Here is a 27,549-nt window from a genome sequence, read left to right on the forward strand (position 1 = left end):
ATTAGTAATTTAGGTCAGTGGAAGTGCTTTTTTTTTTTACTGAGACAAGCACTTAATGAAATCTGCAGACCAGTACTTTACTTAGATAGTCACCTACAGAATAATAAAGCATTTTTTCATAGAAGAATGATTGGCCTCATTATTTAACTGTGGCCATTGAGTTTCATACATTTTTAAATCACATTTCGCACCGCATGCTTGTCTACTTCTAAGATGATTGAATGAGTCAGGTTTTTTTAGTCAAATAAGTTGAGTTAAAATCATTGAAATTGATACTTAAGTGCTATTTGAGCACTGCATGCTTTTGTTGGCCAATTTCAAACAGCCTTGCGCACCCAAACGATACCTGACAGCCTTCAGTGTTTAAGAGATTAGTGAATCGTAGTAAAAGCAAGGTTTCCATGGTTTTTGTTTATACAGTGAATCTGACAGTGTTGTGTGTCCACATAATGCTCAGGTGACTCATGTATCCATCACTGCATGCTCACACAACCCGTTTTAGAAATCAGACTTTAACTCCAAACTAAACTTACTGCATAGGAGGAATTTCTGCATCAGCATCATTGTTAATGATTTTCCAAGGATGTGGGAGAGAAATATATTTCAAGACGCCAGTCTGTGTACACAGTCATACCTATAATCAAATACTGTATATCATGCATGTCATACATGTGTGACAACTTGACATTTGTGCAAAAGCAATTGACACCTTAACCGAGTGTTTTTCTCATTTCCCATTCAGTTCCAGTTTTAAGGGACCTTTCAGGAAGAAATGCACAACTGAGTCAGAGAGTCACAGTAAATTGGAGGCCGGAAACCTCTAAAGCTTTTCCTGCTCTTTGTGTCTGAGCCCAGATTTTTTTTTTCTCCTCTCCTCTTCCTATTTCATGATATTTGTTTTTTTTGGGGGAGTTCAAAGCTTAGCAACAAAATCCCAAATCTGCCAACTGCCAATCGCAGAATATGTTTTCATTGGGAATGGGGCGTTTTCATCAAAGCCGTTGTGTTTTAAAATGCTCTGAAAGGAAATTAGCCGTTTCAGAGATTGCACTGCTCTCCGGCCATATGAAAGATCAAAAAAGCATTGCATGTATACAAGAAATACAATTAGCAACAGAAAAACAGCTGAGGCTGGGGACTGGCTTGTATAATGTCCTTTCTCACATGGTTTTGTTAACATCACTGCAGGCTTCCAAAAGTTTAAGAATGCTCACTCCGTTGGAAGTAGATTATTAGTGTTTACAGAAGCCTTGATTTAGCCAAAAATAATTCCAGTATGAATACAAGTGCATGTAATTTTTTTCTGCCAACTTCTACATGCTAAGTTACTGAGCACTGTCTGAGCATGCAGGGATTGACAGAAACAAACATATTTGACACCTCTCAGATGTTGACACTGGCTTTCGACATAGCCTTGATAAGAGGAGATCAGCTTACCACTGTTTAATGACTTGAATCCCAGCGTGACAAGGTTCTTAACCTATCTAACTAGTCAAGGCAAGCAGAAAGAGGCTTTTTTAAATTTTTTATTTATATGGTTTTAAATTTGCAGATCAAAGTTGTACATTTATGATATTGCATCGTTTAGTAGACTCACGTGTAATTTCTCCATTGTAGGGAAACCTCCAGATTCACCAGGTGCATGTTGGTCAGGACGGACAGGTAAGAATACATGTATTGTAAATCAAACTGATAATATAAAACTCATTAATCCACAAGTTGAATGATGAAGTACAAAGTATCACTGTTTCAAACAAAGGCTGCAGTTGACCCATTTGCATTGCTGTAAGTGTCAACGCTGCCATAGGGAACAATCAAAATGGAGGTCAGATGATGGAGCAACCAGGAATATATATATGAGAAGTTCTTTCATCTTGTTACAGCACCTTATCAGAATGTGCCATGAACGTAATCAGTGGACTAGTCTAGTATATTGTCAAGTGTTTTTTGCCACCCCATCAATCTTAGCACGATTATACAGTCATTTAGAAAAGAAAGTACAACTTCTTTCAGTTCTAACGTTTTATGCATCTGAACATAAACTTAGGTGCATTTGAATTCAGATGAGCGATAACACATGACATATCACATCATGTCATTATATATTCAGCAAAAAATTAAACCAAAACACAGAAGCAGTGTGTGCGGAAAAAATCCAAACACCCATACTACTTCCATATGTATAATAGCAGCGTAATTGCAGCCAAATGCTTAGTTGATCGTTAGTAAGTGTGACCACTTTGGCATTGACACAATGCCAAGTAGAGAAGACTTCAGAAATGATTTTAAGATAATCTTGGATGAATAATTTTGCAATGATCTTGGAGAAAACCCTTCCCAGACTGATGGGCAGCAACACCCCATCAATCTGGGAAGGGTTATAAGGCCCATTTCCAAACTATTTGGAGTCTATTATTCTACATGAGATAGATTATTCACGAGTGGGAAATATTCAAGACAGTTTCCAATCTTCTCAGGAGCGAACCTCCCAGCAAGCAGACCGTGCAATGCACAGAGAAACAGTAAAAAAAACCCACAAAAAAAACCACAAGTTGCATCAAAGGCTCTACAGGCCTCAGTCAGCATGACTCAATGTTAAAGTCCATGAGAATGCAATTACAGGAAGACTTGACAACTGCCTGACAGATAAAAAACAGCAAAAACTGAATCATGCCACAAAACATGTTGATTAAAAACAAACGATTAAAAATGCACCAGTAAATCTCCAACAGGATCACTGAAAGAAGATAATAGAGGTGTTGCAATGGCACAGTCAAAGGCCAGACCTCGACTGAAAAGCAGTGGTGGGACCCTGAGAGCACCATGCATAAACTAAGGTCCAAACCTCAATGAATTGAAGTAACGCTGTAAGAAACGTGGCCCAAATTCCTCCACACCAATGTAAGAGACTAAAGTGGTTTCAACGAGCTGTTGAATCAAAAGATATAATTAGTTTGTACTTTGTTCAACACATTAGAAACAAATCAATAACGTACAACCAACAGCCCTGTGCCCCCCCTCACACACACACACACACACACACACACACACACACACACACACGCATAGACATACACCTACACACAGCCCAGCTATGGTTGTCGTGCTCCTCATGTGTCTGTCGTATTTGTTCACCTCTCTTCCCTCCTCGGTTTTGTCTTCTCACTGGAGGCCCTTCCTGTTTCTCTGTTCTTTCCTCTGAGATCCAAGTGAGTCTCGATCAAAGCAGAGCTGGTCTGTCTACGATCGTTGCAGGCCACATATGGATGCTTGTAGACAGCTAAAGTTTCTCATTCATGATCTGATCCTTTTTGTCTAGAAGCAAGGATTTAGGGAAGGAAGTTCTGTCTAACACTCACCGTCTGTTGGCCATGCCATTCTCTGGTAGTTTGGAACAACAGGTGTTTTTATGTAACAGCTGTAGAGGGTATTTTATCACGAATGAGGCCAAACATATTCTCGTACTCGTAGCAAGTTGCTTGTTGTTACATTTATGTTTATGCATTTAGCTGACGCTTTTATCCAAAGTGACTTACAAATGAGGATATAACATGACAGCTAACATAAAAGCTAACAGTAAGCTACATAGAAGGAAACTAGTCAGTTTCTAGTCAGACTCTGTCAGAGGTGACAGGGGTGACAGTGTAGCGATAGAGTGCAGGCATAGAGGGAAGTACAGAAAGATAAAGTAAAGTAGATGGGGTAGGGAAATCCAGGGTAAGTGCTAGGGTAGGAGATGCTCTCTGAAGAGCTGGGTCTTCAAGAGTTTCTTGAAGATAGACAGAGATACCCCTGTTCTTGTAGCACTTGGTAGGTTTCAAATAGATGGGAGCTGTTCCATTTAGTACTTTGTAGGCTAACATCAGTGTCTTGATATTTGATTTTTTTTCCCCTTGAATTTGATGTTAGCCAGGGGAGCTCACCGAACAGAGGGGTGAGTTTTAGGCTGATTGAAGACTAGACGCGCCACCGCGTTCTGGACCATCTGCAGCGGTTTCACAGCACAGGCTGAGAGACCAGTTAGGAGAGCGTTGCAGTAGTCAAGGCGGGAAATGACCATAGGCTGCACCAGGAGCTGGGTGACGTGTTGGGTTAGGTACGGCATGATCTTTCTTATGTTTCGCTATGCAAAGCGGCACGATCGAGCGACGGAGGCAACATGATCTTTGAAGGTTAGTTGGTCATCAATCATGACACCCAAGTTTCTAGCTACCTTTGATGGAGCAAGAGATAGAGATTCACTTTGGATGCAGATGCTGTGTCATAAGGTTGGTTTGGCTGGGAAGACAAGTTGTTCAGTTTACAGAACATTTACTCATCAAAATCCAAAACCATTGTTTGCAGAGTGTAAAATGATGGCATGATTACTTTCCAGAGCTACGTTATTACTCAGATTACCCTTATTGGATCGTATTTCAGTGTCTTTGCAGTATCTTGTACAAATGCAGCCTTTTGTGTTTGAAGGCACCATAAGTTCACATTACTACTGACTGCCAAAGTTTTTACAGCCTCAAATTCAATAAGAAATAAGAGAATTATTCTGTAGAAATGCCTACAAGGAGACCTAAGAGGCTTAATGATGTAATGGAAGTAATAGCCTATTGATCCAGTTGGTAAATTTGTGTTTTTATTGATTCTTTTTTTTTTTCATTTGATCTTATTCTTTTTATTTGGTTAAGTATTGAGGTGGCTTTTTGTAACATTACTTTCTAAGGAATTAGGGGACCTCCAATGCTGGACTTAAAAACAAAGACGATCATTCCTCCCTCCTGACAATAAGTAAAAATCTGGGTTGGAGAGGAGTTACAAACCACCCACCAATTGGAGCCATATGCTCTGTGCTGCTCAGTTCTTCGTTTTACAGTCTGATTAAGATCTCAGTGATTAAGTTGCCTTATAAGTTCAAGATGCAATTGACTATCTTTGAGTGTGCACATTTGTGATGTGTGAATGCATTTGCCATATACTGCCTGAGATAATTGTCGGATGCTTAGGCTTTGAGTTTATGAGGGTTTTTTGTTTTAGTTTGTATCGTCTGTTAAGCTTTGTGTGTGTTTTCAATTGCTTGAGGTAGTCGCCACACATCCTCATCCTCTCTCTCTCTCCCTCTCTCACACACGCTCAAACACACATGCTTGTTCATGTCCTCAGATGACCTGCTTGCTGAGCTTGACAGCATAATTCCTCGGTGTCTCTCTCTATGATCTTAAACGAGTTTTGGCATGAGTTTGGTGAAGAATTTGTGCCACAACACGCATTTCGAGCAGCTATTCATATAAGTTCATGAACTACTCTCGTAGATTTCCATCGACTCTGTCAGGTTTTAGCGTCTCTCGTGTGGGCCGTACCTTGACCTGGACAACATACATTAACAAATGAACACAGTTTGAAGCTGCAGTTTCTAACGTTTGTTTGTCTTAGTCCTTTATTAAACAGACACCAACATATCCCTGGGTATGAGAACTAAAACATGTGGGCCTATATTACCATGGCAGTCTCAAGAGAGCATAGTCCAATAAAAAGCTTCTTTAGTTGGTGCTTAAACTCTGAGCTCAAATCTTGGCTTCATTTAAATCCACTGCCTGAAATGATTGTCGCATGCTTAGGCTTTGTGTTTCAGTAGCTTCACACACATGCATTTGTGCTATTAGTCTCCTACAGGGGTCTTGCATGTTGTAAGCATACCTTGGTTGTCTTGATTGTTAATTATCTCTGCTGATTTTATCCCTTTCTCATCACTGTAGATGGTTTCTTGTGACATAGAAGCCCCGTTCACAATGCGACCCGCTACCTTAGCGGGTCCAAATTGCACCTTCGACCCGCGTCGAGCAATGTGAACGCTTGGCATGTCAGGGTGACCCGTGTCGCCTGAAGCCGAGTTCAGGGGGCGTTGCCTAGTGGCAGAGCGTCACGCGAAACACATAAAATGCTGGGCGTGTACAATGACGTAGGCACAAGCCATGCGTCGGAGGTAGGGTTAAATACACCTGTCTGCATCAAATTTTTCAAACAAACAATGGCGGGACACCTTGAGATATCGTTTATGCAATTGTATATGCAGTTCATGGAGATGTTACTTTACGGTGCGTCTTGCTGCGTGGGAAACCGCGCTCTCCCATCTTTCTCGCCAGCCCTTCCAGCAGAGGTCCATCTTTCACCGTCCCCGAAATGTGGCGGAAAATAACGTCCTCTGCTCGGAGGCTGAAGAGCTCGCGGACCTCCTTGTCTCCCCAGTTGGCCATATTAAAAAATGTCTCCAACTTGATGTAGGCTAAAACAGAGTAAAACTTGTCCTCACCTGTCGCTGTTGTTCTGAATCAGCTGTCCATTCTGTCTGTTAAACTCCTCACGTCACGCCACGCCCACGTCCGACCCGCGTCGATTGCGTTCACATCAAACTCGGCTCGGCAAAAAGACTAGGGTCCGATGCGGGTCGAAAGGCGAGTCGAGTTGACACGGCAGCCCGGGTCGGCAGTGTGAACGCAACAGCAGGCACGCTAAATTCACGAATTAAACGCGGGTTATTCGGCAGTGTGAAAGGGGCTATAGATATCTTTTGGGCGTCAGGCCAGTCTTATGGACTTTATATTATTATTATTGTTTTTAAACAAATAGCCTAGCACATGTTGTCAGTTCCCCTCAAAGCTATTGTTATATTGTAAGCAGACAAATGTTCCTACATTATATTACTATTTTTATTGGTTATTATTTGCAATAAATTCCCCCCCCCCCTTTTTTTTTTTTTTTTTTTGGAGCTAATAACGCCACTATTTTCTCAGCTTCATTCTAATTCCGCTGGGGCCAGTTCCACACTGTCTTTGTGATGCACATGTCTGTAATCAGGAGTGTAATCTTCTGTCCACGAGTCACATTTCTGACTGGCCTATTGGCTAAATGTGGCTAAGACTGTATTACAAAGGAAAATATGCTAATGTGGTCTGTACTCACCAAACGATGCATTTGGAAGTTTGAAAATAGTCCAGGAGTTTATTATTATCAACACAAGCCTGATAGCTTCTCTGCAGCTAAAGCTGCGTCGACGTCACTTCAGGGAGCTGGGAGCTTCAAAGTAAGATGAGGGTTGATCTACTACTGTAGACAACAAAGTATATGCTATATTCTACATGTTTTTTTTATGAATTTTTACGTTGTAGAGATGTGAAGTTATTTTATCAATGGAGAAACTGAGCAGCCTTGCTTTGTTGTCTACAGTAGTAGATCAACCCTCATCTTATTTTGAAGCTCCCAGCTCCCTGAAGTGACGTCGACGCAGCTTTAGCTGCAGAGAAGCTATTAGGCTTGTGTTGACAATAATAAACTCCTGGACTATTTTCAAACTTCCAAATGCATCGTTTGGTGAGTACAGACCATATTTGTACTACTGTAGAAGTTTGGTGTCATGGCATGTGATTTTAGTGTGGTAATTTTGGAGATACGGACCAGGATCCATTAACCCTTGTACGAAGCTATTCGGGATAACTCAGTAACTCAGCTGATGTTCAGTCAATATCGAAAAAACTGCGGGTGGGCTACTTGGCTGGATATCACGGTTCAAATGACCCCAGGTTGAATCTACTCCGGAGTATCACTTTAAGAGCTATCTGTATAGGCAAGGCTGTATTTTTAGATAAACATATTTGAATAATTAGTCATTAAACTATTATTTTTGTTATTAGACATGCTGAGAGAAATTGTTGCTTTCACTGTCTTGCTTTTCTCAGTAACACTGTCTGTGTTACAGTAAATCACGCTACATTCAGAGTAAACAGAGCAGAAATGATTTACTTTTCTTAATGTTCCAGAGCAAATTTTGAGAATGTTCTTTCACAAACAAGATAAGTGATTGGAATTTAGGGCCTTTTTAGAGGACTAAACCGTGTCTAACCATTCCGAGGAGTGAGACGAGCTATCCTAAAATTTTGACAGGGCTGCGGACTTACCTCTGTGTATATACTGTGTCCCATCTGTCATCCTCTGTATTGCCACTGGAGACTGTCTGCATGCACAGAGTTGTGTGTTTGTCTAACTGCTGGTGTCGACAATGAATTTTTGTAATATGGCTGCAGAAGTCTGTATGTTTCCGTGTCACTTGGTGCCTGTTGAGCTCTGAACTTAATGCGACTGTGCCAGTTGAAAGTCAGAGTTAAAGCAGTGGAAAGGGATCCAAAGTTCCCTATAAAAACCCTCTAATGCGGACCATGAAACTGTAAAATAGCTAGTATTTTACTGCACACCCTGTCTTTCATAGCTTTCTTATCTTGTGTGCTTCTTTCTTTGTGCTGTGATCTTAGTCTGTGCTGATGCAAACCAAATGGGGATTGGAAGATGAAAGGAATGACTGATGGGGGGGGGGGGATAATGGGGAGAGGAAACGAAAAAAGAGGGACTGTCTGGAGGACAGGTTTTGTCCCATTTATGACTAAAAACTAGCATTAGCTGATCTGCGAATTACACAAAAACAGCTGTAATACGAACACATGGCACCAGGCGCAACGTCAAAACACTGCAGGCAATGCTGGAACATTGCCTGGCTCAAACAATGGCCTCAGATGACCTTCTCTTCTCCTAGCAGTCTTTACAATCACTGTTGTTTGTTATTACAGTGAGTTCAATGGGTGTTCAGAGTCCATTTCTAAATTTTTAGGTTGAATTAATTACAATTAAAAAAAAAAATTGTTTTAAATGTGAAAATGTGTGTGCATATAAAGAGCTATGATTTACCATAATATTTCATAATAATTACTCTGGAGAAGTCCTTTAGACAACAGCTAAAGCTTGGAGTCTTTTTAGGTAGGTATTTCCTTCAGTTTTTGAATTTTGATAAACTAAATGCTAAATAAATGAATACCCCAAAACTTACTCAATGCCTTGCAGATTATTTATTAATTCAACTAATTAAGTTTGATTCCACTTTTGGGCTTTTTTGACGTAGTCAGTTTTGGCAGTTTGCCCCATTCTTCAAGGACAGTCGGAGGCTCTGTGTAAGCAACCCTAACCGTGTGTATTAAGCTGAATAAGTAGTGCCATAGTGATGTGCTGCCACAGCAACATCTCACTGCAGGGATGGTTTTTAGCAAGGTAATAACAAGTATGTGATGTTTGCCAGATGTGATGTTTAGAGTTCTTCCCATAGTTTTTCTCATCATTCCAAAGAACATATTTCCTCATGCTCTTTGAGTCCTTTCAATGCCATCTGGCAAACTCCAAGTGGGCCGTCATGCCTTAAACTAAACAGTTAGTTATGTACAGTCTCTGTCATTCCGGCCTAATTGATGGAGTGCTTCCATCCCTGCAGTGGAGTTCTGGCACTCTGTTAGAGTGGCAGTCAGGTTCTTGGTCACCTCCCTGCCCAAGGCCTGTTTTGCATGGTTCCACAATTTTGCAAGCTGGACAATTCTAGGAGGAGTCCTTGTTGTCCAAACTTCTTCAGTTTCACGATAATTGAGGCCGCTTCTGGGAAAACTCAGAGCTTTTAAACTGGTCTTATGTCCTTGTCCTGATCTGCTCCTCACCCCAGTTACAAATATTGCTTTTATGTGCAGTTATATGTTCTGCTCAACCAGCTTGCCAGTGTTGGACTTCAGTTATCTTCGAGACACATCTCTTGGATATTTAAAGCAAGAAGATCATTGCTTCACATGCCATAACGAAGAGTGTGAATGCTTTTGTAAATTTAAAATCAAAACCGGGGGAGGGATATACTCATCCACTAACAGCACAGTTGTAGCTGGTCACATGTGAGATGGCAAGCATGCTATGAGCAGGTTTACCAGCTGTTGTTGAAAGTTGTTGAAATTACTAGAGTTGGGCTCTTTGGCTGTGTTAAAAAGAGAACGAGGAAAAGCTTTTGAGCTTACGTAACAGCCAGACATCATCTTATTTTCCAACCTATAATTTCTGGAAAAGGCTTCTGATTCCAGAAAAAGAGGCCCATGGTCAACATATGGGAAATTAGCTATGGCTTGAAACCTCTGCTTGACTTCTTGGAGAGCTTCCTGTCTTTTAGAAAATGCTATATAAATTACCTCTTTCCAGACCTAAAGGGTGGGGATAATGAAGGTAAAAATATGGGACAAAAAGGCTACAGAAGCTATGGTGTGTTAAAAAAAACAAAGTAGAACTGGAGATGAAAACATGAAGAGTTTCAAGAAGGTGTTGTGCTCGTGTCTTTTGACCTATTGTCCACCCATTATTTGTTTCTGTAACACACTTTGTCACAATGTTTAGAAACTACTCATACAAAGATTGGGCCTCATGCAAGAACATTTTCGTATTTTCATTAGAAATTTCTCTTACTTTTTTCGTAAGGTCTTGTACGAACACACCACGTCAGATTCAACAAGCGCTCTTAACTTCGGAATAAGTGTGTAAACGACCTGCGTAAATGATGAATCCCAATCGTGCGTATCTAAGTTCACGTGCACGAGGATAGTAGATCTGCATACTCCACGCCCTAAATTATACCATATAAGGCTGTGCTTCCTCGCTCCTGTGCCAGGAAAAGTTGAGTCATGAGAATGGCATCAAGGCGCAAAAGAACAACTTTTGGGGCTCTGAGATTGAAGTTCTGCTTTCAGAGATCCAAAAAGGAAAATCTGTCATTTTTAGCATGTCAGCAGTGGAATAACGGGATCTGCTAAAGCGAAGAAATGGGAAGCAATTACGAGTGCTGTTAATACCATGTCACCGAAATAAAAAAATAAATGGTTTGATATGAAAATGGCTTAAAAAAAACTTCTCGCCATGGGCAGGCGATCTATGACTGACACTAAAGCCGTGCAATCAGTTGTTGCCTCATCATGATGGCTCTTTGATGGGACGGTCCATGAGGGGGGTCTTCTGGCACCACAGCTTCTGGTCTGCCTGGACTGGTTCAGGTGGAGACCCTCGTTCATGGCAATATTGTGCAAATCTGGCATGCCTTCTCTGGGCCATTTGCCCCCCCCGCTGTATGGAGACACCCCCACCTGGCCTTCAGCTCAGTGCGCTCCACGACAGCACGGGTGTTTGGATACGTATATGTGTCTCGTGCTCCTATTACGTTTGGCAGTCCAGCCACGGGATGAAAGTCCCTTTTAATTTGTACTTGTTGGACAGCGGTGTGTGGGAATTTGATGTACCGTGGGTGATAAACTGATGAGAGCTTTGATGACCAAGGTGAGCGCATGACTCACAGAGGACTGGGACACCCCCGATCTGTCTCCAATCTCCCTCTGAAAGGTTCCAGTGGCCAAAAATCCAAAGATGGTGAGGACCTGGGCGTGTGGTGGAATTGGGTTTGATCGGCGTGTTTTTCTCTGGAGTTGTGGCTCTAGCAAGCTGCATATTTGCAGCAGCACAGTCCTTGGGAATCTTAATCGCGATGTCAGCCATTCGTCTGTCTCCACACGTTCTCTTCAAGAGCCTGACGCGCTAGAGCCGTTTATTGGGCGCTACGAATGTCTATCAAATGGCGTCTGGTTCTTTCCATGCTGCTTTGCGCGCGATTCATAGCCAATTGTATCACTTATACCAGATGACGTATGTAGAGCGACAGAAATTCGACGAGAAAGAAGGCAATGAAATCTTTCAACGCCAAACGTTGCTCTTTTTTAAAAGTAAACTTGCGTTTTAAGCTACTTAAAACACTTTCTAAGGCTGCATCGAATGGTAACTTGTGTACGCTGCCATGTTGGATTAATATTCTACAAGCTTTGGTGTCGCGCATAGACTGCCCCCCCCCACCCCCCCACCCCCCACCCCCTTCTGTGATTGGTTCCCTAACTCAGGCAAAAATAAGGGCAGTGGTTTCCAGGCTGCCTTTGCAGTGTGAATGAAATCGCACGCAAATCAGCATGGGAATTCCCAGGCCTGGATCACTCGTAAATTCTGTTCGTACCTGAAAGAAAACGTAAAATATGAAAAGATTGGTGAATGCGCAAATTCTCTTAAATCACTCGTACGGACGATTTAAGAACAAATCTGTGCGTACGAACGGTTCTTGCATGAGGCCCATTGTTATCATTAATCTTAATTATCATTGTAGAAGGTTCTAATTGATCTTATATTTCTTTTAACACTTAAAGCTGCAGTCGGCAGGTTTTCAAAATTGCGAGTCTAAAGTCGGAAAATTCTAACTGATACAACTTTCAGGTCCCTCCCCCAACCTCTAACAAGCTCCGAATCGCCCCCCCAAACCCCTCCCCCTCTGTGGACGAGGTTGTGCACGTGAGTTCACACCAGTGTTAGCGCACACAAGCTGGGGCAGACTCACGCTCAGCAGCGTGTGCACAAGCTGTGATTGACAGGTAGGATTCCTCCACCCTAACTTGATTGGTAAAAACAGCCGGGAGCGCTCGGTTTTTGCAAGCATGATTACAGGCTTCAGAGGGAGCTACAGATTTCGTTATTTTTCCTAAACAGCCTATTTAATATTCCACTTCCAGAATCCCATGACAGTTCAAGCTAATATGACCAAAAAAAAGTTGCCGACCGCAGCTTTAAAGAGCGAGCCTTCCTCTGACTGTCCTAATTATTTACCGCATTCCTTTCTGCCACACTTTCCTCTCTCTCTGTTAGCTGTCAGACCTCCTCTTTGTTACAACCACAGTACCCATGTCAAGTGTAATGTGACTTAAAATGGCTGCAATGTTTTGTTTTGTTTTCCTGTGGAAAATAATGGCATTATTGCTAATGAATTGACAACCATGAACCTATCTAAATCATGTTCATTTAAATACTTTGCTTCCAAAATTCTGTGCTCCAAAAAAGAAACATTTCTGCAGTGCTACGTATCTAACGTATCTTAAGTAAATTCTTTCATTAGATACATTTAACATTTAAAAGTCTGGGCTGGCTAAAACTTTTAGCAAATCTGGCCTATTAAGTGAGGCAGGAAATAACAGAGTTGATCCAATAAAACCTACAGAAGAGCAGCAAATCCACTGTTGTGTACAGTGAGCCAGTTGTTTTTAGAGGACTTTTCCCCATCAGATATGATGAACCCATGCCACATCCATCCGAGAAATCCTGAACCTCTCTAGAGAGCTACAAGGCTTTACCAAATTCACTGATCCTGTCATCGGCCTGCATCGTTTATCGACGATGTACTTCAGTGTTGGCCATCGAGGGCTTTGGATGTGTTTCACTAATGTCTGAACACCATCGCCTCCACTTCATTTCCTCCCTGTGGTTGAACCTCTGCCATCCTTCCCAGTCAGCACATGTGTCTGTGCATCTGTTGGACCATTCCAAGTGTCGCTGTTCATGGTCAGTGTGGGAACTGGGTCAGAGAACGAGTCCAGCTCGGCACCGGTCCCTCAGCTTTTCTGCCAGGACATGTAAGCACAGCACCTGGAAGAATACAATGCGTTTTGTGTTAGAGTGACATGAAAGAGAGACTTAATCAAAGGATACCTTTAAGAGGGAAAAATTAAGTGTTTATAATGGAGCTGAAGAGATAACAGATGGATTGCGGTGTTTGACCTCATGTTGGGCTTGAAGTGTTGATGTTATTGCTTTTGTGTGACAACACCCAGAGGCACTAGCTCCACTGACACAGCTCTGGCATGTAAAGACAGTTTTGTATCAACCAATCTGTCCATTATAAACACAAAGCAGATGAGCAATGTGTAGACTTAACCTCAAAGAATCAGGGTGGAATATGTGATGGAGTCGGACTGCTGACCCGTGGCCAGAGTTGCTCACTTGTCCTCTTTTTCTGCTTAAGACTGTTGTTTCTAAAGCGTAAGGAAGAATAAAAATGAGAAGAAACAAGTGAGATGTTTTACGACCAATCTTCAGTATAAATGGATGTACCTAAACATTCAAGGATTTAGAGGCCTTAAAGGGGATCATGTTTCAAAGGAGTAGTAGTCTGTTTTGTGTCCTGTTGGCATTATGGCCTGGAGATGAAGGGCCAACGCCGGGGAGTCCTTTTTTTTCTTCTGAATGTGTATGTGGGTGCATATATTGGTGCGTCAGCATTTCTGAGGTAATGCAGAGGATGGTACCCCCACATGCACTTTCTTTTGTCCTTACAGGCAAAGTCAGTGTTGCTGGCTCTGTCAGTTGGAAGGACCAGATGTTTTAGATATATTTCAGTGTGAGTCAACATCATCACACGGCCTGTTGCAACCCTTGCTTACAAGTCACAATACAGAACTCCATCATCAGTTTCAGTGCGATGCGAGTACATAAGACTCTTGGTTGGTTATTATCAGTTTAAGGAAGAATCGTTGCCATTCACCTGTCTTTCTGAATTTTATTGGATTATTAAACTGAGAGAAAGGGCAAGATAAGTGGAGTTGGGAGTACAAATGCTAGAATGTTTACTGGCAACTTTAAAAGTGAACATACCTGATAATTTTGTTGTTTTGATGAGTTACAGAATACGGCCCCACAAGCTGAGTTAGAGGATGGATACCATCCACAGCTGATCTAAAATCTTGAATCTGATCCAGAACTCTCGGGTACTTGGCTGCTGTGACTCAAAGCCACTCAGTGCTTTGGAGCTCACTTCAAGAGCCACTCTCCAGAGATTTGTGTGTAGGTCAGTCAGTCTCAAGTCATTTGGTCATGTTCTCCACTCGGTTCAATTTTCCAATGCACTTCTCCAATTTATTGATCTTCAAAGGGAAATGCCAGAACTGAGTGCCAAAGAAAATGTATCAGTTTAAGGAAGGAGATGTTGGATTTAAGAAAGGCCTCCATCGATGTGCGCTGGCATATTCTGACTCGATATGAGATAAAATGACTTGTTTTGACAGGCGTTTTGCGTGATGTGTTATTTTGTCAGTTGAGTTTTACAACCAGTTTATATCATCTCTTCTGGCTCCACTGAATCAAACAGGATAATTGGAAATACGATAAACTCAACATCTTAAATCAAGACAATTTACTGACATTGTAAAAACGCCTCCATTAATTTGGCAGGCCAAGTTTGTGTTTGTCTTAGAGAACAGAGAAAGCCTTCAATGGCATTCTCTTTGTTTTTCGTTTTTCGGTGGCCTGATTTTTCTTTTTTCGAACCGTGGCTGTTATTTTTGCCATCGGTTCCCTTTTGATTCGTTGCTCTGGAGCAGGAGTCAAGTTAAGCTGGTTTTGTCTTAAAACCTCGCTGAGCCTTGCCTCGATGCGACTCCCAGTTTTCTGGTGGGAGTTGCGAAGCAAAGGATGCAAGGGAGTGTTTGATTGGTTGCAGGTGTTGAGCTGCGGTGTAGCAACAGTGTCAGGATGTGGGTGGCGCTCTCAGGTCACAAGTTCCTTTATAACATTTCAAATTGGCATATATATCACAGAATCAAATGTAAATAGGAGATGGATGCACAAATACACTGCACATTTAGCATGTTTCTGCAAGTAAGCTAAATAATTACCACATTGCAGAGGAAGAAAACAGTATTAACTGGCTTCTATTTCAACTCTTGTCATTATTGATTACCATCACAAGTTCACTATTTCACATTTAGTCATTGAGCAATGAGCTGAGGCCCAGCTAAAGTCAGTACAACCCACAGGCCCAGACGTCAAATAAAAGGCACAGTTAACGAAGAAAGTAAATGACTGCATTGAGGCATATTTAAAATGGTGTGTTAAAGTGCATCTTCACAGCAAAGTTGCAGCCAGGTCTCCCCACTCCCTCCACATGGACCCCACCTACCCACCCGGAGCTAATGTTTATGCTTGGACATCTGTCTGGGGTTGGCAATCACAGATGTTTTTGACGGCTGTTAAGCTGAGAGGAAGTTTCAGGCACTCCAAAGTCCAAATGTTTCTTTTTTCATTTCCCTGTTTTGGTTCAAGCTTCTTCTTCTTCTTTTTTTTTTTTTTTTTTTTTTTTTTTGCTGGTTCCTATCATTCCTTTGGGAATGATAGGAACCAGCAAACCAGATTTGCAGCAACCAGATTTGTGTGGGTATCTTTTCTTGAAACATAATGTGTGCATGAATTTATTTAGAAGATCAGGTTCCAGTGTGCTTTTGGCAGAAAAAAACAAAATGTTGAAAAAACTTGGACATGGGAACATAAAGGCATACTTATGAAAGAACAGCAGAGTTTAACTGAGAACTCCTATACCCTCAAATTGGTTTTACCTTGCACCACTTTGTGCATCTGGGAGGCTGATTTTTGACTGGCTGTGTTAATCAGAGATTATGTGTAGTTTTGTTCCTGGACAACATTCTTAAAACCCCCATTTTCAACTTTACTACTTTCATGAGTGAAAGGCGAAAAAGGGCATTTTAAGCTTTTCTGACAAGTTGAGATGGAGAAGCCTTACTTATCCTGCGGGTTATTTTCCTTTTCCACTCTTTGAATCAGGAATGTTTTTTGCATTATGATGGTGTTGTTTTTCATTTTTGAGTCTTTCCTTTCCCATTGCTGTATTTCTTTGGTGCCCTGGATAGTTATTGTGAGCATTACAGCATCAGCAAAAGATTTATGTCGTTGGGGCCCCCCCCTCCCTCACAGACAGAGACACACACACACACACACACCCACACACACACACACACACACACAGGCGATGGCTGCTAACAAAGCCTGCAGAGAATTTAAGATGCTCTTTTTCAGTGCTCTTGTCTCCAGCTGTGAAGCTGAGGCAGTCTTGCCTGTTTGATTGGCTCTTTGGCCCTATTGCATGACGGCAATCCTTAAAAACACAAGATCAACAGTGATGCATTTAAAATTTGCTAATAGCCTGTCTTTTTGACTAATTGACATCTGTGCATCAAAACCACATTAGATAATCTCTGAATTTTAAATGAAACTTAATGACATTATGTAATCCAAGTAAGATTTATATGCTCCACGAAAGGCTCCTAAACATTTCTCAACTTGCTGTTCGACGCATTTGTTTCAGTAACAATTCGTTGTTGATGAAATCTAATGTGCAATCGTTTTTGCCTCATTAAACCTTTTTCTTCATGCAACATTGTAATTATTTTTGCATTATTGTCAACTAGCTAATGATGATTATGTCCAATTAGCTGAGTGGGAGGTAATTACCATCAGTACTCACTGAATTGATTTATTGGGCTCAGTTGCCTTTGATATGAACTTTCAGTCCTGAGGTAATTATAGGCAATAAATGTATTTGTTTTGTTTGTTTTCTTGGTATATCTTTTGATTGTACATTCACCTTGTGATTGCTGTCAACTGACTCATACTTTAAGGCCAAGCATTACACCCAAAGAGAGGAGGAAACTTGTTTTGTCAAAGAAAGTCGTGGGACAGGATGCGAAGCCGAGAAGTTCCTGTGTGATCGCCGCTGCAGAGATCTCACACACCATTCCAACTCTGGAAATGCTTTTGTGAGCCTTTGTGTGCTGCTCTTCACAGCTGAGAATGCAAACTGCTCTCAAATGGAGGTTAAATCTCTAATTGAGTGAGACAAGTGTTTACGATCTCAAATGTCAACCATAGCATCCCTTAAACCCCGGTAATTGTACACTTAGATACACCAGTTGGATTGTACTGAAACATCATCATCCTTGAGGTTGCACTCATACACTCAGATTGTAGAGAGACAAACACTTGGCAGAGGCTGCTTTTCTTGCCTCATAAAGGATTGTGACAGAATGGGGATAAAGATGCATCTCTATGCACGTCTCCCATGAAGAAACACTTAAGCAGCTGCTCTTGCGTTTGGTTTCCCATTCTTCCAAATGAGCACTGAATGTTTGTGCACTGTTTGCATGACTTAAGTCTCAAAGGGATGGTACCTATTTGTTGAGAGATGCATCAATACCGTTCATCCTTGTTTTCTAGATATGCACTTTGCTGAAGCCAAGAAACCGTTAGTTTAAAGCAGGGGGCATATCCAGACTATCTCTGTCCAGCTGTGTTTTTGTGAATGCTAAACTAAGTGGCTGCTGGCACTCACGAGTGGAACTGATATTCTCTTCTAACTCTTGACAGGAGTATAAGAGTATTTCTCAACAACTTGAATTATTCCTTCACTGTAAGATTACTGTTTACATCAACCCTTCAGGGTAATGCTCCAAATGATAGAGTTTTATGGGTTACCAAACGCTGTTATTCATTGGCTCCAGCTGCGACAGTCCCCGACTATATCAAGAGCCTAACCCAGTCAGTTCCCAACCGCTCTGTTCATGAAGTTTTATTGTTGTGTGATCAGATGAGTCAGGCAGACCTCTCATACTTTAATGACTTCCATCCGACTGTGGGCCTGGCACATTATGGAGATGAGGCAGGCGAAGTGTCTTCTTGGTGGATTCAGGCTGAACCGTAGAAACCCATCACCACCTCAGAACTTGTGTGGCAGTGTGGGACATTATCTCCAATTCATCTGCAGGCTTACATATTCATCTTTCATTTTTTTTCTTCTGTCTGAAAATCATTTCCTAGTCAGTTCCAGCACCAAGCACAGCTGGAACGAGCCTGAGCAGAGACCTCGCATAACAAAATACATATGAGACCTTCAAGACTTGGGATGTTAGGAAAGTTCAATTCAAAGCCGCAAAACAAGGAAAAAACTGAAATGAGACCATGCTGTCACCTCATGTGAGAATGCCCAACTTTACAACCCTCATCATTTCTCTCTGAGAAGCTCTGGGCCATACTGGAGGGTTGTCTTCTTTGTCTCTGACCTCTGTCTGATTACAATGAAAATGCACTACCAAAAGCTGAGTAAATATTTCCCTCTCTCTGTCTTTTCCTTCATCTTTCTTTCAGTGTTTTTGCGTTGACAGGATGATTGCATGCCAATTTGTAAGTGTGTTGTCACATGGCGGGGTTATGCTTTTCAAATTTACAGCAGTACACTGCTAACCTAAGAGCGTCAGTGTGTGCATGTTTGAAAGAGAATTTGTGCAAGTGTGCACATGCATCTATATGCTGGTGGTGGCAGTTTATCTATAGAAGTAGCCTGAAGAAATTATTGGAATACAAGAAACTGCACTGTAATTAGTGCATCAATACCACAAGACTCAAATGCTGCCTTGCTGGCTTTCAACACAATGGAAGATTAAGATCCCCGACAACATCTCACAAACCGTCTCCCAATTCAATCTATTTTTGTTGTTTAATATTACTTCACTGCAATGAAGTCAAATTAAGATATAATGGCATATCATGTTATGGAACCCTGAAAAACAAAACTTAATTAAACTGAATAGACGATAGAGCTCTTCTGTTTGATGTATACACAGAGGACTGGATTAGGAGGAGAGGGAACAGAAGGGCTGAAATATTTTTGTCACACCGCATGGGGCTTTCCTCACTTGTCTTATTACATTTTTTTCATTGTGCTTGTGCTTACTGAAATATTTGGTGACTGTTTTGTTTCATTCCTATTTCGACTTGAATGCACTTGCAAATTAAATTTAACTGATTGAAATTGCCACATACTGGGAGTGTTATTTATTAGATTTATTAAATTTTCAGAAGTGAGAGGAAAGTTACTGACCAAAGATGATGCTGATAAAGGGCCAACATCTTCTGGAAGGGTTGATCATTCTGCTCTGCTCTCTCTTGTTCACCTCTCAAGGTGCTGCGTGGAGCTCAGCTGATAGCTGTTGCGTCAGCTGATGGAGGAGCCACTGCAGTGGAGGGATCCTCTCTCCCACCTGACATCCAAGTGCAGTATGTCCAACTAGCTCCCGTTGCAGATCACACAGCAGGCGTTCAGGTGAAAAAAAACCCACACACACGCAACAAAACAGACCATTTTAGGATCTTATAGACATGTACACTGATTGTTCAGCTTTGCTGAAACTTTTCCAATTTGTTGTGTCAAGTGGAAGTAAATACACGGATACGTCAAAGCCAAAAAAAGAGAAAAAAAATACCTTGTCGTTTCAAACAGACAGCAACGGCAAATGAGACACCAGATCACCTGAAGGCATGAAAAATGGGAATTGAATGTAAATGAGACTTGATCGAACTCGATGAACTATCCTTTCCTAAGTGCTGTGCCAAGTTCACACTTCACAAGAACTAGTTCAAAGTTTAGATGAAGTTTCTGCTAATATTTCACCATTTGAAATTGTGAACTTAGTTCAAAACTAACTACTTCCCATTGTTTTGTCACTTTTTATGTAATTTATATTTAGCATTGTGTTCTGGGTCGCTGTGAAGTTGTAGAACATGGACACCATGGCCATCTGAGCAGTTATATTGGAGCGGATGCGTGCAGCTTTCTGCATCTATCTGTTCTGTTGGTAGTTATCAAGATATTCAAAACCAAACTGTTATTTAACAAAAAGGAAAATTAAAAAAAGGATGATATTGATTCATAGCCTACTCATTTGATCAAGTTTAACACGTGCATTTGAGCCCTGACAGTCATTATTGTGATAATTTACTGAGGAGCTCAAATCAGTTTAGTCAGCACCGTTACTCCCCTGCTAGGTTGCCAAAGTGGGCCTTGCCCATCACTATGCATTCAAATATAAAACTTAATATTCAGCCTGCAGCCTTCCTTTCTCTTTTCTCTTGTCCTACTATCTGCAACTCAACACACTGATGTAAGAATATTAGCCAGCAGAGGGGCAGTGACAAACACTTCAGTCTCACAATTACCATGGGAATTAACAAATAAGGTGACTTCAGCAGCAGGTGAAAGAAATACAACTTCAGGAAAATCAGCTACAGCAAAATGTCAAAAGAAAGTAAGAATACAGGCCAGCAGCTGTGTGACAGAATCTTATGTGGGAGCATGACAACAGATAAAGTCATACTCAATGGCAGTGCGTGACACAGGTAAGGACAGAATTGGCGAACACGCAGTTAAGTTATGAACGCCAAGGTTAAAATCAAGCATCAATTTACTTTACAGATGTTCCCTTCTGGTTTTCTGCTGTACAAAGTTGTTTCTTTTACATCTTTCAGAAATAGCTGTCTACCTTCTTTTTCTCTATTCCTATAATGAGCTCAACACTGCCTACAATTAACGTTTGACATCTTTGTTATCACCATTAAAAACCAATGCAGTTCCCTACGCTTAAATCTTTTTGACAGACTGCATTTAAGAGCAAAGTGATTTGCTGTGCTGTGGTGAATCCATTTTCTGCAGAGTTAAAGATTACATCATAATGTAAAGAAGTGGCCACAAACGTCTTCGGTGATTCAGTTACAACAAGTTCAAGATCGACTTTTGACTATTTTTTGTAGTTACACTTGCTCCAAGAAAAAAATGAGCACGTAACAGCGTTTTGTAGTAACACGGTAGTTGTTGTACCGTTGATACCTTTGATGTCTGGAAAAAAGTAAGTGAACCCCTGTTCTCATGACGTCATACTACTGCTTAGAATAGAAATACACTTCATTTTCAGTCATTGTTGCACGTTTGAACAAATGGTAGTTTAACATAAAACAGTTCAGGAGATGGAGTGTTACAAGGAGACGAGTAGTAGTTAGTCGAAATGCCTAAAATCCCTTGATGATCGCGCCACATGTTGAATCAGGATAGTGTGCAGGCTGGCTGGTCTTTGAAGTGGTCATTTAAACTCTGCAAGGGATTTAAAACATCAGCACCCCCCCCCCCACCTTCCAATTGTTCTGTCTTTTGTTCCCACAAATATGTTGAATATCACATTTCATTTTCTCCTTACTGCTGCTTTCCCTTGAGTGCATGCTACATTGGACGTCCTTTAGCTCTGATGCGAGTCAAGTCTTTGTTGTTTTGTTATAATATACATAAATGTCCAAATTTTGGATGATTTACAATTGCTTAAAATGTCATTACTGTTCTGATAATGATCTCCGAACAGACCGTGGAGTATTCACCTCCCCGTCAGACATACAGACAACAAATGCGCTGGCCAGCATTGACCAGCAATGACCAGCATGCACATTTAGGAATTTCCCACATTGCCCACTCAGTATGATCCCATCTTATTGTCCTTTTGTTGTCCACAGTTGCCAAGGTAACTGGTTTCTTGCCTGTGTGATCAGGGGTATAGTTATATCAATGAAGTTTTTTTTGGATGTGGATCACACATAAACTGATAACCTTGAAATGCTATTTAATTGTGTATTTACGAGCATGCACAATAATCCCCAACCCCATGAACTCGCTTCCAAGATCTGTGCTCCACGTTGTTTGATGCAGATGGCAATCAAACTTGTATGTTTACTCAACTGATTTGTTTGAATGAACTTTTGGGTTTAAAAAAAGAAAAAGACCCAATTGTTTCCCAGAAGTTTGAGTGTGCTACAATCTTGTCAAAAATCAACAAAGCTGACATGGGTCTGATCACTCATCAGTGTTTAGTCCAGTGTAGCCAGGGTTTAGGTCATGTGGATGGGCTTGATGACAGGAAAACAGCACTCTGTAGCAACGAGGTGTCTGTTAACAAAACAAAATTCAACCCTGAAGATATGAGCCACCAAATGATATAAGGTGTTATTGAATGCATCCTATCTGCTCAGTTACTGGTCAAAGTCAAGAGAAAGTTTAGTGCTGTTTATTTTATTTTATAATTTTCATTTTGACCAATTCTTAGAAATGTTGAATTAAGAGACTGTCTCACGAGTTTCCACACATGTGGTAGCGTTTATACAACTTCCTGAAAAATGACCCGGTCTGATGTATTTATTTGTCTCGGCATTTTCTTCTCTCTTTATTTAATTGTTTCCATTACACAGATGAAGGACAGGCTAACACACGGAATATTTTTGCATTTCATCTGACTAATTTCTGTCAGGTAGTTTATCATCAGCTTCACGCAGAAGAATTGGAATATATATGAAGAATATAAGACGTATAAAGACGGATGTATACATCGAATTATGCTAGAATAGCTTTCTAATTTTGGGGAAAAATAAGCAGTATTTTCGGTCCACTGAAAACACTGATTGTCAACCCAACTGATCTTTACTAACCAGGCAAATGCAGCTGACTTTTTAACCAAGGCAAAAAGCCTAACATCTCAGACAGTCACAGTAGATGCTGTGATTAGATGTTTGTTTTTTCACACCAAGTTAACTACTATAATAAACCACGCACACAAGGCAACTTGCACTTATTTGAGGGCATGTACTGCATGTGTATGACAAAGCAGCATAGCTGGTAAGTTGTCATGGTGTGTTTCATATAATTCGTTTTGAATTTGACCGATTATATTTAACAGTCGTAAATTAAGAGCAAGATCCTTGCGCTGACATTTTAACATGTCCAGAATGTCAGTTCTTAGTGGAAAAAGTCTTTTACCTGGCCTCTTTAAAGCCGATGCTTCCAATGTGTTAGGCTCACAGTGTGTTGTTATATTGTGGTGCAGCTGTGCTCCAGTCAAAGCTGTTGTGTAGTGACAGCATGCTGGGCTGTAGGGAGGATTAAATGCTGCAGGTGTCTTTGAGGGAACCTTTGGCGTGTGTTCGAGGAAAGAATGAGTCACTCTTCATGGTTATCGTCCAGGACTGAGTCATGGACCTCATCTTTTTAGGGGTTTTTACACAAACTCAACCTCGCTCTGTTTGACATCGACCATGGAGATAGTCAGAAAGCATTGAAATGAGAATGGCTTGTTTCTTGTCAGTCCCTCTCTACCTGCCACTTTGAGTCTAGTCTAAATCCTTTCATCGAGTGTAATGTGATCATTCCTCAGCTGCCCTGTATTCAGTCCAGTTGCTGTGGCTCACTCCCACAGTCACACAGGGGCTGGACGATGGCTTCATTCCATTTAATATTTCACAGGAAGAAATCTTAATGTGTTGGAGCTTTCTCAAATTACTTTTATGAGTACGGGGGGATATCATTGATTTGGATTTATCTGCATCCATGTGTATAATTCCAACAGGATACGAATATATTTATGCTTGTTATATGAGATTTAGCTACGTCTGGCTGTGAACATGAGTTATGGAAGAAAATCAAGCACCAGACAGAAGCTCACAGGTTTAGAGCACAAAATCTAAATTGGCAAACAGGTAACACACACACAGCCATTAGACATTTATATGTCATACATTTCAGAGCAGAAAGATCATGAATGCGAACAGCAGAAAGTCAATGCTGTCATCTGCATGTGGCAGTGTTTCAACCTTCTACTCAACTCAAGTCAAACTCACGCACAGTACTGTAGATGTTAGGGTTTCTTTTAGCTTTGTCAAAAATAAACGGTACACGGTGATGGCGTGGTTATCTTTTATGGAAGCTTAGAGATGCATGTATCAATGCTCCTGGAGCACATCTGTGCAATGGTAGTGACCAGTTCTCTCTAGAATATAAAAATATCTGGATGGTACTCAACTGCTATAAGCGCAAAAGCTACATGGTTCGTCCGTATAATGTCACGAAGGAAATGCAGAGTTTTCTTCCCACCAAACGAAAACTGTTGTTACCATGGAGAGGAAAATACCTATGAGGCTCATGCTCATCGCAGAGGGACTGGATGTAAACAATGTGCAGCTACTGAACAGAGCAGAAATTGACTTTGGTATGTCTAAAAGCGTGGTTCAATAGACAATAACTAGTTTATGCTTGAAATTGGTCACAAAAATCTGGACAAACACATTTTTGTTGCATCTTCCCTTCAATTTTCTTTTTTCCCACATGACAAAGTGCCATCCTCTCAGTTATATTCAAGAGAAATATCTACTGCCATATCCAAAACACTGCAGCCCACACCTAAACAATCTAAAACAATTGCTAAATATCCGAAAAATAGGACAAGCTTTAATATGATTTGTGGTTGAACTTCATTTCCTTTTAGAGAGGTTCTTGGTCCCTATTTCTGACGCTGTGTTTAAGCAAAGTCCAACATAAGTTGTGACTGTTTCACCAATAAGATTTCAGTGTGTTCCCACTCATCACTTCCACCCTTTACCTCCTTTACAGGCTGCCGAATTGGCCCCAGCTCTGCAGGCCGACATGGAGGTGAAAGAGGCCATCCAGGGTGCCATCCATGGAGAAAATGGCGAGGTTGTCCAGATTGTCACCTCCGTGGCCACTTGAGAGCCAATTGGGTTCAAAACAAACCAGAAGTCTGCCATTCAGCATGGCCTAAAATGTCTGAACGTTCTGAAAAGCAGTTAAGTTAGCAAGTCTCTGAAGAAGTATTACAGGTCACTGATGACAAAGAGGAAGGAAACCTTTTTCATTTATTTTTTTTTTCTTGCAAATTCATGGCCAACCAGATGGCGCAGTGGGGAAAAGTTCTCCTAGAGCTTAAAAAAGACTATGATACGCCACAATTAACATTGGTCCTTCTGGTGTTTTCATCACCAGAGGACCTGGCCCACTGCAGAATACACCGGCAGGGTTTTACCCATGAAGACCATTACCAAGCCACTTCATCAGCTCAAAGCCGTGTTCATCAGCTTTGGAAAAGCAAAGAGGTATTTAGACTTGAGCTGCATGGCAAACACCTTAAATCCCTGTGAGGATTTGCGAAACCCCCCCCCCAAATCCCATCTCAGACAAAGAGCATTGTGCTCTGTCTCGTTACTTCTTGAGACAGCGCACAGCAGTGGAAAGTGGATTTGGTAGCACAGTGACCCTTGGTTATAATCACCGTAATTCGTTTTCTTGTCACTCATCATTCAATTCAATCCCATATTTTGTGTCTCAGCTGTGAGCCCCACCTTCCTCGACTTCTACCTTCCTTTGGGAGCCAGTTCAATGTGTTTCCTTCATCCCTGCAGTGTTTTTCTCCTTTTTTTTTTTCAGTTATTTAATTGCAACATGTCGAAAAATTCGGGAAGCTTTCATTTCAGATGCACAAGACCATACATTGAAGAGATGTTACCAATCGTGGACAGAACAAGTTGCTTGTAGACTGCCAGGGAAACCTTGTTTGTTTCCCCTAGTTGTCTGTGTGTCACATCCGCTCATGTGAATAAAGCATGTTTGTGACTAGGATAAAAGTGCTTTTATTTGGGTTTCTGTCTGTATGCCCCCTTAATTTCCATCAAACTCTGTCATCAATTTGGCTTCAAAGATTTGACTTTGTTTGTTTTTTTCCATTACAATAAGAGAAATGATGAGTCTGAAATGACAGTTTGGGTTTGAGGTCTTATGGGTTACATGTTGAGTTAATTTATTCACTGTTTTCAAAGTAAATATGTATTATGTTGACTTCAGTAACCATAAGACTGAGCTACTGTACTGTCAGCAGTCCTCAGAAAACAGACAGCAAAGAAATGAGCTCAGCAGGGTTTTTTGTTGAGGCTGTGATTTTATATGTTGTCCTTACTGTTCATGAATTGTAATTGTGTTTCCTCAAAACCCATTTTGTGCCCACTGTATGGTTTTTCTTTGTTTTAAAGACAGAGGATCTGCTGTGTTAGAGTGATGCTCCACGAATGATAAATCTCTTTGCAGCCAGACAGAAAAGAGATAAGCAAGACACTCTCAGACTGTATGTGTCGGTTGGGGTATGTTTCCCATGCTCGGTGTGATGTAATAGTGTATTTTGGAGTGGGGATAGGAGTTACGCGACAAAATGAACTTGATAAAACAACATCCATGGTCTTGGCCGCTTCCTCTTGTTTCCTTTGAGTCTGTCATTGCTGTCTCTGACTGCTTTTAAACTGCTTCTTCATCTTACATTTTCCCTTTGCTGCCTCTCTTATGTTTTCCTCCTCTCACGCTGAACTTCTCTTTTTTTCATTGGAAACCATGTAAAAGTCTATTTACTCCCCTTTGAAAATATACACAAAGCCAAGCTAAAATTTAATGGGATAATCCACTGGGTCCATCCATTGCCATATCTGAGTTCAAATGTTGTCATCCTGCCAGTGAGCCCTCTATTAAATCTTGAACTTGGAAGAGTTTTACAACCCTGGGCCCCATCCAGGAGCAAGAGTGGTTACCATAGTAACAGGCCCTCTCTCTGGCTGCCTCTGAGATAACCTGCTGAAAACAGGGGTGAAGGATATTGAGAGAGATGAAATGGTTTGGAAGCATAATGCATGTTTGGAGAGAAGGAGCGGATTGACGGACTGAGACTAATCGGTGTGTCATTCCTCTCCTTCTCAGCAGATCTCCTCGCATCTCGTGCAACATGCAGGTACAAACCTCAACTCGACTCCATCTGCAAACTACACCCTGCTCAAACTTTTAACAAGCTTGGAGGAGTTATCTTAGGATGAGCAAATATATTCAAACACAATTTGTGCCTGGGGTCATAAATCAGATACTGTTATTCTTGGGGAAACAATCCTCCCCAGAGCCAATATTTATGCGTTTCAGGTCAACAGATGGTTTCCACCATTGTAGCGGTTTTGCAGTAGACACATCTCCCTAAGTAAGGCATGAAATCTCAGCCCTACATACATAACAGACACTTTGTTGTGTTTCTGTTGTAAATGGAGTACCAAACATTTGTAGACAATGAATTATGGGAGTTCTGGATGTATATGTACTATATTTATAATCAAACAAAAGAGCAGCAGCATTGGATCAAAGGCTTGGCTACATGAGCAGTTGGTATTGTACATGCATCAATGGTTCAAATTTTACAAGATCAAAAAAAGTTCAGCTACACCATTGCCGGGAATTTAACAGCTCTTTGCTGTAATAAAAGATGACAAGTTGAAAAAAAAGAAGTGAAGTGAGGAAACTTCTGAACTCACAACAGCACACATTATACTATAGAAACCAAA

At 41.1% G+C, this 27,549-nt stretch overlaps 1 protein-coding gene across 1 annotated transcript in view; it reads left to right on the plus strand.

Moving 5' to 3' along the window:
- The window catches only part of banp (BTG3 associated nuclear protein), a 37,761-nt gene extending 11,048 nt beyond the window's left edge, over positions 1–26,713 (plus strand). The window contains exons 11-13 of the mRNA XM_075469571.1: positions 1,618–1,662; positions 19,490–19,630; positions 24,782–26,713. Coding sequence (XP_075325686.1) covers positions 1,618–1,662; positions 19,490–19,630; positions 24,782–24,898 — 303 coding nt within the window. The 3' untranslated portion in view covers positions 24,899–26,713. The remainder of the gene's footprint in view (positions 1–1,617; positions 1,663–19,489; positions 19,631–24,781) is intronic.
- Positions 26,714–27,549: the final 836 nt, after the last annotated feature.

This window comes from Odontesthes bonariensis, chromosome 7 (genome assembly GCF_027942865.1).
Source record: "Odontesthes bonariensis isolate fOdoBon6 chromosome 7, fOdoBon6.hap1, whole genome shotgun sequence".
Taxonomy (NCBI): Eukaryota; Metazoa; Chordata; class Actinopteri; order Atheriniformes; family Atherinopsidae; genus Odontesthes; species Odontesthes bonariensis.